Below are 13,596 nucleotides of genomic sequence, written 5' to 3' on the forward strand. Positions count from 1 at the left end.
TGTTACTTTACTAGTTACTTGGAAAAAGTAATATCATTACGTAACTCATAATGCATTACCCCCAACACTGGTGCTGAGTAGATTACTTACAAATTGTAGCCCGTTACAGTAGCCTACCGATTTCAAATTACATGACGAAAATTGTAATTGCATTATATATTTTAGATAACATCATTTTGATTACTTTTTTTAGACTAAGGTCAAACTGGTGTTCTTGAAGGAACTGCAGGGGATTCATACATTGATAAATGTAACAATTAAATCATAAAATAAATAATTTTAAAATAAAAAACAAAAAGATGTGACTTAACACACTATTCAAATTTTTTATTTAGAATCAGAATTTATCTTTATTATTATTATTAGGCTATTTGTTGAGTGTCACCATTGTTGTATTTTATATGTCTGTGCATCATTAGGTGATGGGTTTTGTGTTTATACGATGTTATCACACCTTTCAAAGATAAGTTTTAAGCAGCTGCTTTACTATTGTGAAATATCGATTTACAAACATTTATGAATGTGGAATAAGATAATGGTAAATCTTTATGCTGAAATAACGCTAATAATAGTATAGTTGGACTAACTTTAAATCAGCCAATTAGCTTTGTTTACATTCTAGCTCGTCATCGGTTTAACAAATATTTTAATTTGCCACACTTCTGACTTGGCTAGATCAAAAACACAATGTAACACTGATCGCCATAATGGTGACAAAACAATTAGTACTAAACTATATAACTTCTTACTGTATTTCACACAGGGCATCGCCGTCAAAGCTTGACTGAGGGCGTGTCTGAAGCTTCGTGCTGACGCAACCGTCATAGTAACAGCAGCCAATCATTCTACTTTTCCGGTGTTGCATGAACGTAATTGGCTAGCGTCTGCACTGGGGGTATTGGCATAGGTGATCTGATTGGCTGACGCCTGCGTTGATGCTTAAAAAGTTGAAAATGTTTCAACTTCTGCCGCGAGCAATGCCAGTGACGCGACGTAGTGGAACCCACAATTCAGTTCGGCAACCCATTCAAAGTAAATGAGAAGCATTGACGCCAACGCCAACGCCCTGTGTGAATGAAGCGTTACAATGGTATGGTTAAAGACAACTTTATCATTCACAGTAAAAAAAAAGAGCAGTAAATTACTGTTATGTCAGCATAATTTTGCTGTTAATTAACAGTAATTTGTAAGAAAATGACCCAGCATGCATTCATTTCACTGTATATTTCTACAGTAATTTATTGTAAAATAATACTGTAAATTCCTGGCAATTTTTTTTACAGTGCAGCCAACTAACTAGTGGCTGGTCTGCAATTTCCCCTTCCAAAAACTTGAACGTTAGAAACGTTAGCAGATAGAAAATCAATAAATTATGAACAATTTACTGCCATTTTGTGAATAACATGTAATCAATAAAAAAGTAAGTATAATCTGATTATTAGCAGTATAAAATGTAATATACTACAAGTACTCTTTTTTTTTGGAATGCAAATTACATTTAATCAGTCACTACCCAACCAAGCCCTGTGCATTTGGCAACACAATTCTCTACTAGTTTGTTTATCGTCTTTTGGATTTTGCAAACAAATGAGAGAGGTGCAGCCCTGCACTCCCACAGACCAATCACTGTAGAGAGCCAGAGTCTATATATAGCTGCTCCCAAACCCCCCTCACACTACTACTACCTGCTGCAGGTAAAACAACAAACCGTGTCCCGCAAGCACGCTCAAAGGCACCTCTAATCCAAACCATGTCGTTCAAGGGCGCTTCCAGGAGTTTCTCCAGCTCAAGCCTGTCTGGCAGCATGGGCTCCAGGGGCAGTTTTTTTGGGGCCGTTTCCCCATCCACCTTAGGGAATCTGGCAAACACTCTGCGTCCGTATGTGCAGATCAACAGCAACTCTTTAGGCCCAGCAGATGATAAAGAGACCATGAAGGGTCTGAATGACCGTCTGGGGGATTATCTGTCAAAAGTGCGACTGCTGGAGGAGTCCAACAGTAAACTGGAGGAGCAAATCAGAGAGGCTCTGATGAGAAAAGAAGCTGAGAGCGGCAGAGACTGGAGCGCCTACGAGAGGGTCATTGCTGATCTGAGAAACCAGGTGAGCAAATAAAAGGTTTTGTTAAGTATCCACGCATGCTTTTTTTATCAAAATGTACACAGACAATGTTTGGACACACCTGTTCATTCTTTATTATGGCTATTTCCTCATTTTAGAATGATAGTAAAGTCAGCAAAACTATGAAATAACACAGTGGACGTTATATTAGAGCTTCTGCGAAGTCTCTCTGCCCTTTTTTGGACTTTCTCAACTTCACGAGATGCAAGTTAATGCTGGACACTTGTTGATGCTTTATCTGCTCCAACTCATCCATTCAAAATCAAATTTGAAATTAAAATGTAATTTCAAGCATATACGTGTGTCTAAACATTTGTGTATCTGTTTAAGCTTGTAAGAACAACTTCAAGAACTGCAACGACCTTTAAACTTTTAATGAGAATGTATGTAATGAATAAAAATTTTCGGTTGTACTTTATTTTACAGTATGTGCACAGAAAGAACTAGGTAATATATGGTAACTACATGGTTTAGGGTTAGTATCTAGTTATTACTCAGTTATTGTAATTACAGTTTAAACATGGGGAACAGTACTGTAAAATAAAGTGCTACCGAATATTCAATTGGTTCAATAAAAAATAATAGCCTATGTATTTTTAGTTAGTAATCTTTATTTAACCACGTAAAGAGACATTTTTTTCATTAGTGACCTCGCCAAAGCAGCAAGACAGACAGAAGATAATTGTTGTCAAATGGAAGAAATATTAAAAAGAAAATTGAAAAGAAAACTGGGTGTGTTAAAAAGGGCCGCAAAAACAAATACTGCATTCACGGATGAGATACATACAATTTTATAAATTTTATAAATACATTTATATTTGTTTATTTTATTATAGTTTATTTTCCTCTGTTGGTTATCAGCAGAAAGCTTAATAAAAGCTTTTTTGAGACAATCAATGCAAGACAATGACATCAGTGTGTGTTTGTAGATCCAGGAAATGAATTTGGACAATGCCAGACTGTTTCTACAGATAGACAATGCGAGGCTGGCTGCTGACGACTTCAAAGTCAAGTGAGATATTTATTTATAATATTTAAGAAATGTATTGACTTTTAACTGAATGCAAATATACAAATAGTATGTAATATTGTTAAAAAAAAAAAAAAAGGAAAAAAAGCTGTCAATACGCTGTAAATGTGACACACCCTGTAGTCTCTCATGTAACTGAACGGTCCCATCCGGGCAGGTTTGAGTCAGAGCAGGGCATGCGGCAAGGGGTGGAGCAGGATCTTGCTCGTCTCCGCAAGATGCTGGACGACACTTACATGGGCCGCATGCAGCTGGAGAGCCAGATCGAGTCTATGAGAGAAGAGCTGGCGTTCCTAAAGAAGAGCCACGAGGAGGTATACGCCTTAAACACACTATTTAACACTAATTAAACACAAACACCTGACACCTACACATGTACTACTCACCGATCTGTGTTTGTATGAGACTCCAACAGCCTGTTAACAGATACTTAACATTAATATTGCATAAACTTAAAATACATTATTTTATATGTATTATGATCTCATACAATTTTGTCATTCACAATGATTCATACTTTTGTCTGATTTCTGACTTTTCTGTTTCAAATCAAAGGTTGATTCAAGAACTCTTTATTGAAGCTCTTTATTTATTTATTTAATTTAAAGGGGAAGCTTGTTTCCAACATGGAATAAAACATTTCAAAAGATAATTGCGACTTTTATATCTCACAATTCTCACTAGGTATAAACTCGCAATTGTGAGTCATAAAGTAAGAATTGCAGGATATAAACTCGCAATTCAGACTATTTTTCTCACAATTGCGACTTTATATAACGCAATTCTGACTTTATAGCTCACATTTATGAGTTTATATCAAGCAAATCTGATATATTAAGCTTTTTTATTAAGTGGCGGAATCAAGCTTCCATAATTATAGGCTATGTAAATTCAGAAACTCGTTAATAGTGACACCGGTGGCCATTAGGTGAACTGCAGCTAGCAACTTATTGCTCGTACATGCACTCATGCACAAATAACGTACAAGAGACTGAACTTGATTCAATGCACCGAAAGCAAAGTTTTTCGTTTTTTGCTTATAAGGAAAAAGAAGTTACTTACAGTAGTTACCTAAAAATAAATACCTTTGCAGCGATATAATGAACATCCAGATGCCGTCCACGCTTCTAAGAGCAACGACAGATGAATATGTAAATGTATATTTGTTACGCGCTTTCCTCTCAATTACAAAATAAACAAAAATAAAGGCGGTGAGAAAGCAGCAGTTAAGAAAGCATCTGATCATAGCGATGTGAATATGTTTGACTTTGCACAAACTCACCGGCATCACGCCGACAGATGAGGTAATAAAAATTACACTGTTGATAGTTTGATTATGAAGCATATTTTTGAGACTATAGACTACATGTGAGACTATTTGAATTAGTTAGAATTAATCCCTTTTCTTTGCATGGCACATTGACATTACAGTACAGAACAGCTCTTCCACTATAATCCTGAACATAATCATCCGTTTCATAGAGCATAAACGTCACATCCTTTTATTTTCCTGGCAAAAACGTCCTTCAGAAAAAATCAGTCTACAGGCTTTCATAGTCAGCCTAGGAAATCAGGCAAGGTCTCGTTTTTTAAAGTTTTATTACAAGCTGTTCGCACGTTGGCAATAAAAAAGTGATTCATACATGGAAATTCTTCATATAGCCCCTTTAATTTAATATTTAATTTAAACGTTGGCTTATTTAGAAATTTAGAAATGCCTATAGGGAAAATATATACGGGCAAAAATACTTCCCAAACTAAGACGTGCTAAAAAGTGGGCAGTCACCAAAAAATCAACAGATGTGTTCGACTTGAAGTGGCGCTGCACAGACCAATCCGTCTGTTCTCTAATCGCTCTCGCTGTACTTTGATGTTGCACACCGATCGGTCTGCACATCTGTGCAGATCTTCCCACCTGGTTTTCAGTGCTTTAGGGCAAGCTCTAAACAACATCACTTCTCTAGTAGCCACACTGTTGTCAGTCATATCCTGTTATTATAAACCATATAACTAAAGTCATTTATCATTTCACAGGATGTCACCAGCCTGCAGAACCAGATCAGCAACTGTCAAGTCAATGTGCAAATGGACAGTAAAACCAGTCCAGACCTCAATGACACCATCGGTAACATCCGCATGCAGTACGAACGAGCTGCGCAGAAGAGCCGTGAGGAAACCGAAGCCTGGTATCAAAACAAAGTCAGTCATATTGTGCATTCGTATGTTGCCTCTCTGTGGTTTTCCAAATTGTTGGCACTTTCTATCAATACACTACGCTTTGGCGTTCCATTACAAGGCTACAAATACAACAAATACTACAAAATACTAAAAATGTTAAGATTTTTTTGGTAGGTAGGGTGAATTCAGGTTGATTGGGACACATTTTGACATTGAGATGACTGGGAAACAGTGTCCCATTCAACCTGAATTCACCCCTTCTATTAGATCTATAAGCTAAACTATTATTTTAAAATTAAAATGGTCCTATCATGAGATAATTTTCAACACATTGGAGATTTTGGCCTGTTTGCAATCTCATTCATCTCTAAACAAACATTTGCTCTCACACAAACTAGCACTTGGAATCATATTACCTTTTCAGACCTAGTTTTATTTTATTTTTAAATTCCATCAATTCTTACCATTATTTATTTATTATTAAATGATTTATTATTTAATTATTATTTATGCTAGAAAATAAACTAAGGGTAGCATGCTACAAATAAGGGTGCTAAACTATATTTAGAAATTCAGCAAAAATTCGACAGAAATGACATTCCTCAACAGAAACTAAGCTTAATCGCCTCCTTTCATTTCATTTCCGTGAGTTGTGACTCTATTTTGTACCCTGTGGGAAAGTGCCTTTAATTATGGAGAGCTTTGTTTATAATTATAAGGCGGACCTATATTATCATGTGACCTGAAGATCTTGTTACTCTTTGTTCCTCTACATCCAGTTTGACAACATAACAGCTGAGGTGACTCAGAACACAGAAGCTCTGCAGGCGGGAAAGACAGAGCTGAATGAGCTGCGCAGGCAGAGACAATCTCTAGAAATTGACCTGCAGGCTCTGCACAACATGGTACGGTACACAAATTACACAAATTATCTGCTTGACAAATCATTCTGCATTCTCAGCACTTTCACCTGTCAGACATGTGCATCATTCAATTTAGAATGTACACATTATTCCTGTGCACCCAAGTGTTTTTTTTAACCATGGGAAAACAGAAGCTGTTTTTATACGGTGGTTTGTCAAGATCATTTTTTGCACAAAAGTGATTGTATAACTGTGACGCACACACTCATTCTTTATTACATTATTATTATCAGTTTTAACTCAAAATTAATATTCCATAATAAATACTGTTTTTATTTTTCCACATTTTAGAATAATAGTAATCTATGAAAAAAGTACTAATAAAAACAATACATTTAATAAAATATAATTCATTTAAAGAATTTATATTTCTAATTGCAAGCATTTAAGCAGAGGCATTTATTTCACAAGGTTCATGGGAAACATAAACTCAACTCAAGAGTGTCCAAACTTTTCTTATTCCTTGCAGATTCGTTCGCTCGAAGATTCACTGCATGAAACTGAAGCACGTTACGGTCAGGAAGTCAGTGGACAAAACTCTCAAATTATGCAGCTGGAGGGAGAGCTGGGACAGGTGCGTGCCCAGGTGGAGCGCCACACGGCCGAGTACGAGGCGCTGCTCAACATTAAGTCCAAACTCGAGGCAGAGATCGGCAGCTATCATGGTCTTTTGGAGGGGGTTGTTGACGGCAAGGGGGACAAAAACAGGTAAGATGGAAAGTTTGTGAACAGTGATTAAAAAATGGATGGATGGCGAAAAAATTCCAGCTCAATGCTAGAATCACCCTCTGGTGTTCTTCACTCGGAGGACAAAAATGGCCGAAAAAAAAATGCAATGAAAAGAATGTACTATACTTTAGTTCGATGTTTTTTATTTCATATTTTGTATTTTTATGGGATTTTATGGTACTAAATTATATTTATGCTGTATCAAAAGTTTCCACTTAGATGAAATTCGTCTCCCATTCATTTCCAATGTGGCCATTTGTGACCCAGAGGAGTACAAGTGTACAAATAACCTTTTCAAATCATGTCCATTATTTTTTTGTGTTCACATAGCAAGCGCCAAGTTTCGTACCATTCCGATTAAGTAAAAAAATAGAAAGAAAAAAAATAAACATAACATTTTTCTGTCAAAAATGACCAAAGAGCACCAGAGGGTTAATCGCCTCAAGTCCTTAATGAGCTGAATCGTGAATTTGTTTTTCTTTTTTTTTCTTTTTTTAAGTACAAACTGTCACTGGGTTGATACCCTTTCAAAAGGTATACTTTTCTACCTTATTTACCCCTAAAGGGTGCATATAATTACCTTACAGTTACATATTAGTAGTACCTAAAGTGTACATTTTAGCACCTAAATGGTACATATTACAACCTTTTGAAACGGTACTGTCCCATTTGTACCATTTTTTTCTGAGAGTGTGAAGCCTGATCCCATAGAAGCTCTTAAAAAGTATCAGTAATTCTTAAAGTAAATAAAGGTTCTTTATTGGCATTTATGGTTCCATGAGGAACCTTTAACATCCATAGAACCTTTCCACTGCACAAAAAGTTCTTTATCTTGGAAAAAGGTTTTTCAGATTAATAAAAAGTTCTTCACATAAGAAAAATATGGTTCTTTTAAGAACTGTTCCATGAAACATTCTTTGTGGAACCCAAAATATTTTTTTTATGGGAAAAAAAAACCCTTTTGGAACCTTTATTTTTAAGAATGTACCAGTTAGGACAGGATGGGCTAATATTTCAAAAATTCACTGTATTTTCACGATGATTTTGCTACTGATATAAAAGTATTGTTGTCATTTCATAAGATTACGTAGACAAATTTGGAATAACGTGTATCATGTTGACTTAAAAAAAAATTATAAATTCAAAACTCTGATGTAACAAAAAAACATTTTTTGTGATTTCCTCATGATTTCCTCACCCTCAAGCCATCCTAAGTGTACATGACTTTCTTCTTTCAGCTGAACACAATCAGAGTTATATTAAAATCCCCTTGTAGTCAATAGTTTAATCCCTTAAAACTCATCTTTGATCAGCAAAATGACATTTTCTGTGAAAAAAATAGTTTGTGCCTTAAAATAGCTTGAATGTAACTCTACACTCTTGCTTCATTTAGTATACGTGGACTCATGACTATGCAAATTAGCCCCGCCCCCACTCACTAGCACAAGCTCAGAAATTTACTGAGGTTTACTCTCTGCACAATGGTATGGCTCTTTACAACGTCGAACATTGGGTTAATAAATGCCTTCTGAAGCGAGGCAATGGGTTTTTGTAAGAACAATATCCATATTTAAAACTTTAAAAACTATAACAGTGCTCGACGTTAACACGTGTCCGGTGGATTAAGTGGATTTTCTGAAGGGGCAAGTGAACGAGAATTTTACTTGCCCGACCGGACATGTATCCTGATTAAAACGTCAAAAAATAACTAGCGAATCAACAAAATGCAAGAATGATTCTGCATTCATTTAGTGTGGTGATCGATAGTTCATAATAATATATAATGTATAATGAACTGACGGTAACAAGGTTGCGCTGTTGAGGAGGAGGAGGAATCACAACTGAGCGCCGCTAATACAAAGAAACTCAATTAACATACACGGTTAAAATTACAAATTGTGGTTTTTATATTTATAACATATAGCCTACAGTTAAGCAACATGACAGAACCAAGAGTTTTCTGTTTTCCTGAATACCGTCACGACTGAAAATGACACCGATTTTTTATGACAGTTCCATAAAAAATTAATTAACATTAAGTCACTTACGTTTTAGATGCAATATTGAGTGTTTTTGTTCGATTTCAGCAGCAAAAATAGTTCCAAACAAAGACAGCAACAGTGTGTTACTGAATGATTCAGCGTTTTGAATGAATCGGTTGAATCAAAGATTCAATGAACTGTTCATAAACGACTGCGGCCCTGTCCCAAATGGCACCCTAAACCCTCACGGTCTTCTTCTGAGTCCGCACTTTCACAACGTAATGCCGCTTTGACTGTCGTGAAGAAGTCCACTGCGTAACCCGCACCAGTGCGGGTTCGGCAGAAGTGCGCATAGAGGGCGCATATCGACCTCAAAGGGGGCGCTCGCGAGCACCCTTCTGAGACATGACATGACAAATGGGACACCCTGCGGCCTTGTGGACTTAACGGACACGCACATTTTTTACTTGAGGAAAAGTGAGTGACAGATTTGTATAGGCCTTGTATAATCACTGGCTTCTCGCAATGGCGGTGTGCATGTTCACGAGAGAGTTAAGTTCCGGCGGAGGAGTGACCTCTGACCTGACGTAAGCGTTTTTTTCTCTTTTCTCTTATTTTACCAACTTCTCGTTTTAGACTTCTAATTCCTGACCAGCGTTTTGTTTTGCTCTCCTTTAATAATTTTATATTATTTAATATAACTCTGATTGTGTTTGGCTGAAAGTAGAAAGTCATATACACCTAGGATGGCTTCAGAGGGTGAGTGATTTATGAGAATTTTGCTGTTTGTTAAAATGTTTTGTGTAGTTCAGAACAAATACAAAAATGTTTCATTTTGAAAAGCATTTGTTGACAGATTGCAATATTGCTGTTTCCATACACCATTTCCCTTGTGAGCTGCCCATGCAAATCTAGCGTGCACCATCTTTCCATGGTGAAGTCACACTATAGTAACAAACACAAGGCACAAACTCTTTCCCTACAGGCTTGTGAGAAACATGTCCCAGCAAGCATGTGTCCTTCAAAACAGACAGCACTTAAACTCATAGACAGTGAGGGGGTCACCTCCCCCCCACCCCGGTATGCAGGAAAGTGGTCGCTCAGTGTGGGTTTTTCAGTGAACGATTCTTAACATCTTGACTTCGATCCCCCCAGTCTTGAATAATTAGTTGCACCCTTTCCCAGCAAGTTCCTCCATTTGTGCCACTCTCTCATGTTTTCTCTTCCCTCCCACAGAGAGGAATTTTCTTTAGAGCAGGCGTTGTATGCAGGTGAGTCTGTGACGTGTAGATTTTAGGCATCGTCCAGTGTGAGTTAACAAACACGCTTGCCTAACCCACATCCAGCTTGTCTTGATACTAATCATCACTCACTGCTCTACGGTCTAATACAGACGAGTAAACTTTGCTTTCCCTGAGCCCTCGCCGGCCGAATATACATGCGTCAGTCACACTGTTTATGTTTCTCACTGCTAACCTCATGCAAATATTACATTTGTTAAAGAAGCAAAAGGGCCATTCTACGAAACAAGTGCCATTTGTGTCCTTCATATACATATATGCCTTTTTAGCCATCTCTGTTTTGAGCTCTGATTTCTGGTGATACTTATATATTAATCACATCTAACATATATTTATATATTATATACTGTAATGCTGTGTTTGTGTGGCTTTTATTTGCTCAAAAATACAGTAATATTGTGAAATATTATTACATTTTCATGAAACTGTTGTCTATTTGAATATATTTTAAAATGTAATTTTACTCCTACTTATTACTATTTACTGTGCTTGATATTTTTGTGTAAACCGTGATGCATTGTTTCTTTGATAAATATATAGTTTAAAAGAACAGATTTGAAATATAAATGATTATTGATCAATTTAATGCATCTTTTGCTGAATAAAGGTATTCATTTCTTGCTGACAGCAAACATTTGAACAGAAATATAAAGAAATTAGTATTTAGTTGACTGGTTTTGTTTTATGTTCTTAAAAATTTGACAAAATGATAAAAATGTGAAAAAGTGGATATTTGTTGAATGTCACTTATAAGGTTGCAATTGTGCAATGCAGAGTTTTATCTTTTAAACACTATTTTTCTCATATTTTTTTTTTCTTTAAAAATTACCTTATCAAACTCCAATAGGCACGTGATTCATAGAATGTCCCCAATAATGTTGACCAGCCGATAACTTTTGCTTTCTCAACTAATATATGCAGCACCAGGGCTTGACATTAACTTTTTTGCTCCAGCCAGAGTGGCTAGTGGTTTTCCAAAGTTACCAGCCACTCAGTATTTTCACTGGCCACAATTTTGACATCGATACCATGGGGAAAAACTGCCATATAGATATTTTTAATGTTATCTCATAATTTGGCAGCAGGTTTATTAGGCTACTGTCACTTTAAGAGCTGACGCACGGATCCATTATACTGTTACACATGCGTTTTCTTTCTCAACTGTTTACGTTCACTTAAAACATAACTGACTGTGTTTACGTGAATAGTCACCAAGACCGGCATTTTGCCATTATTTTGAGTGTATTTGACTGTTTAAGCGCAATAAGCAATGAAAAAGTACTCAATTTAGTCCGGAAAAGTGGCTTTATGTGTGGGCACAAAATCTGCGGGAATGAGTAAAATGATTGCGCAATATGTGCAATCCCAAGGCGAAATTAAAGCCCTGTAACTGAAATGAGTGAGTGAGGGGAGGCAGGTTTGTGCGTCAACTCGTTGACAGAGAGATGAGAGAGAGAGAAAGAGCAGCTGTTATCATGTATCTGCGGAAAATGACTATTGGAAGGGTTTCAGATATTTCAGTATTGATATGTATCGAAAAATCTATATTTTTGACAACACTACATTGCACTTAGTTTAAATTTTAGACTACCATCGAAAAATTTATGTTATTTATAAAATTATAATTATATAATATATAAAACCCACCCGCATTTGGCAGGTGTTAATGTCAAGCCCTGTGACTATTTTTTTGTTTTTGTTTTTTGTATGCTACATAAATGCTGTAATTAAGACTGACTCTAACCTCCAGCCTATATGTTCTGTCTCCAGCTCCTCCTCCGTCTTCCGTAGGTCTTAAGAAAGCCATCATCATCACTCAAGAAATAGTGGACGGAGAGGTGGTCTCTCAGAGAGAACTTGAGCAAAATCCTACTAATCATAACAGCCATGACGGTTTTGGGGAGGAAGACGAGTTAGCGGAACTACAGGAGTTAGTGGAGGAAGAGAAGATGACAAAACAGCAGGAGTTAGTAGATCAAAAGGTGTTGGTGGAGGAAGAGAAGAAACCTGCTGAACGTGACGAAGAGGAAGCTTCTCTAAATGCGGTGGAGGAGAGCGAGTGACTTTCTACGGCTACATCCTACATTTCTCTTCCTAATCTTACAGCTTGAGTGGTTCTTCTTCTCTGTCTTTCTTTCCTTCTTCCTGCTCAGGCTATCATTGTGAAGACCATGACGATCTTGTTAATCTTCTGTGCCACATTAAAACAAAATTGATTCTCATTCTCTGGTCAGTGCTGTTATTTATTTATAATGTACATTTACGTTCGAAAGTTTAGGGTTAGTATACTAGAAATTAAGAAATATAAGAAATGAGTACTTGTATTCAGTAAGGCAGATTCAATTGATCTAAAGTGACAGTGAATACATTTATAATGTTAGTAAAAACACTTTACTAAAAGCCTGTAGAACACAATATTTTTAATGCATTAATTATGCCTTGTAATGTGCCTTATAATGCATTGTATGGTCTCATGAATAATTGTAACCAGAGTTATAATATTTATCTATTCATTACATTAAAGGTGCAGTGTGTAACTTTTAGCAGCATCTAGTTGTGAGGTTGTGAATTGCATCACCCAACGCTCACCCCTCCCTTTCGGAGCACATAGAAAAGCTACGGTGGCCAACACAGGACAAAAATCTCATCGTCTGAGACAGCAGAGAGCAGCTAGCGCTCTGTAGAGCAGTTTGTCCGTTTAGGGCTACTGTAGAAACAGGACGATGCAAAATGGCAGTTTCACTGTAAGGGGACCTGTGATGAATGTAGATAGAAATGGCTCATTCTAAGGTAATACAAACATAACGGTTCATTACGTAAGGTCTTTATACACCACTGAAAACATCATTATGTATATTATATTGCATTGCTGTCAATAGATCCTCAAAAATACTACACACTGCACCTTTAAAACATGACAACCATTTTTTGATGTAACAAGGAATCTGAAAATATGCATTTTAACTTTGGTGACAATTATTTATAAAAAGATATAATGCATTACAGTATAACCTACATTGTGAATACCTTTATAATGCATTACACATAAAGGCTTTAAGTAAAGTGTTACCAAGATCTGTTATTTGAACTCCTGGAAAAATGTATCATGGTTCCCACAAAAATATGAAGCAGAATTTTTTTTGTTTCTTGAGCATCAAATCAGCATATTAGAATGATTTATGATCATGTGACACTGAAGACTGGAGTAATGATGCTGAAAAACATCATCGGAATAAATTACATTTCAAACTATATTCGAATAGAAAAGTTATTTTGCTGTATTTGAGCCTTTAGACTTCATTCAAAAACTCTTACAGACCCCAAACTTAAAATG

The 13,596-nt window shown here is 36.4% G+C and overlaps 1 protein-coding gene across 2 annotated transcripts; it reads left to right on the forward strand.

The window, feature by feature from the left end:
- Window positions 1–1,680: 1,680 nt before the first annotated feature.
- On the forward strand, window positions 1,681–12,483 carry LOC307129581 (keratin, type I cytoskeletal 18). 2 transcript variants are annotated; one of them, XM_079822128.1, is made up of 8 exons: window positions 1,681–2,101; window positions 3,049–3,131; window positions 3,307–3,463; window positions 5,184–5,348; window positions 6,107–6,232; window positions 6,720–6,958; window positions 10,198–10,232; window positions 12,033–12,483. In XM_079822128.1, exons 1-8 carry the CDS (start codon window positions 1,751–1,753, stop codon window positions 12,323–12,325), a joined length of 1,449 nt encoding a protein of 482 aa, XP_079678254.1. In that variant the 5' UTR covers window positions 1,681–1,750; the 3' UTR covers window positions 12,326–12,483. The 2 variants fall into 2 exon arrangements, with proteins under 2 accessions (XP_079678254.1, XP_079678255.1); XM_079822129.1 differs by lacking the exon at window positions 10,198–10,232.
- Window positions 12,484–13,596: the final 1,113 nt, after the last annotated feature.

Source organism: Gobio gobio, assembly GCF_949357685.1.
Source record: "Gobio gobio genome assembly, chromosome: 7".
Classification (NCBI taxonomy): Eukaryota; Metazoa; Chordata; class Actinopteri; order Cypriniformes; family Gobionidae; genus Gobio; species Gobio gobio.

Coding starts and splice junctions, on each gene's coding strand:
- LOC307129581 (XM_079822128.1), top strand. CDS start 1,751: ATGTCGTTCAAGGGCGCTTCCAGGAGTTTCTCCAGCTCAAGCCTGTCT. Junction 6,233..6,719: donor TGCAGGCTCTGCACAACATG/GTACGGTACACA, acceptor TATTCCTTGCAG/ATTCGTTCGCTCGAAGATTC. Junction 6,959..10,197: donor GGCAAGGGGGACAAAAACAG/GTAAGATGGAAA, acceptor TCCCTCCCACAG/AGAGGAATTTTCTTTAGAGC.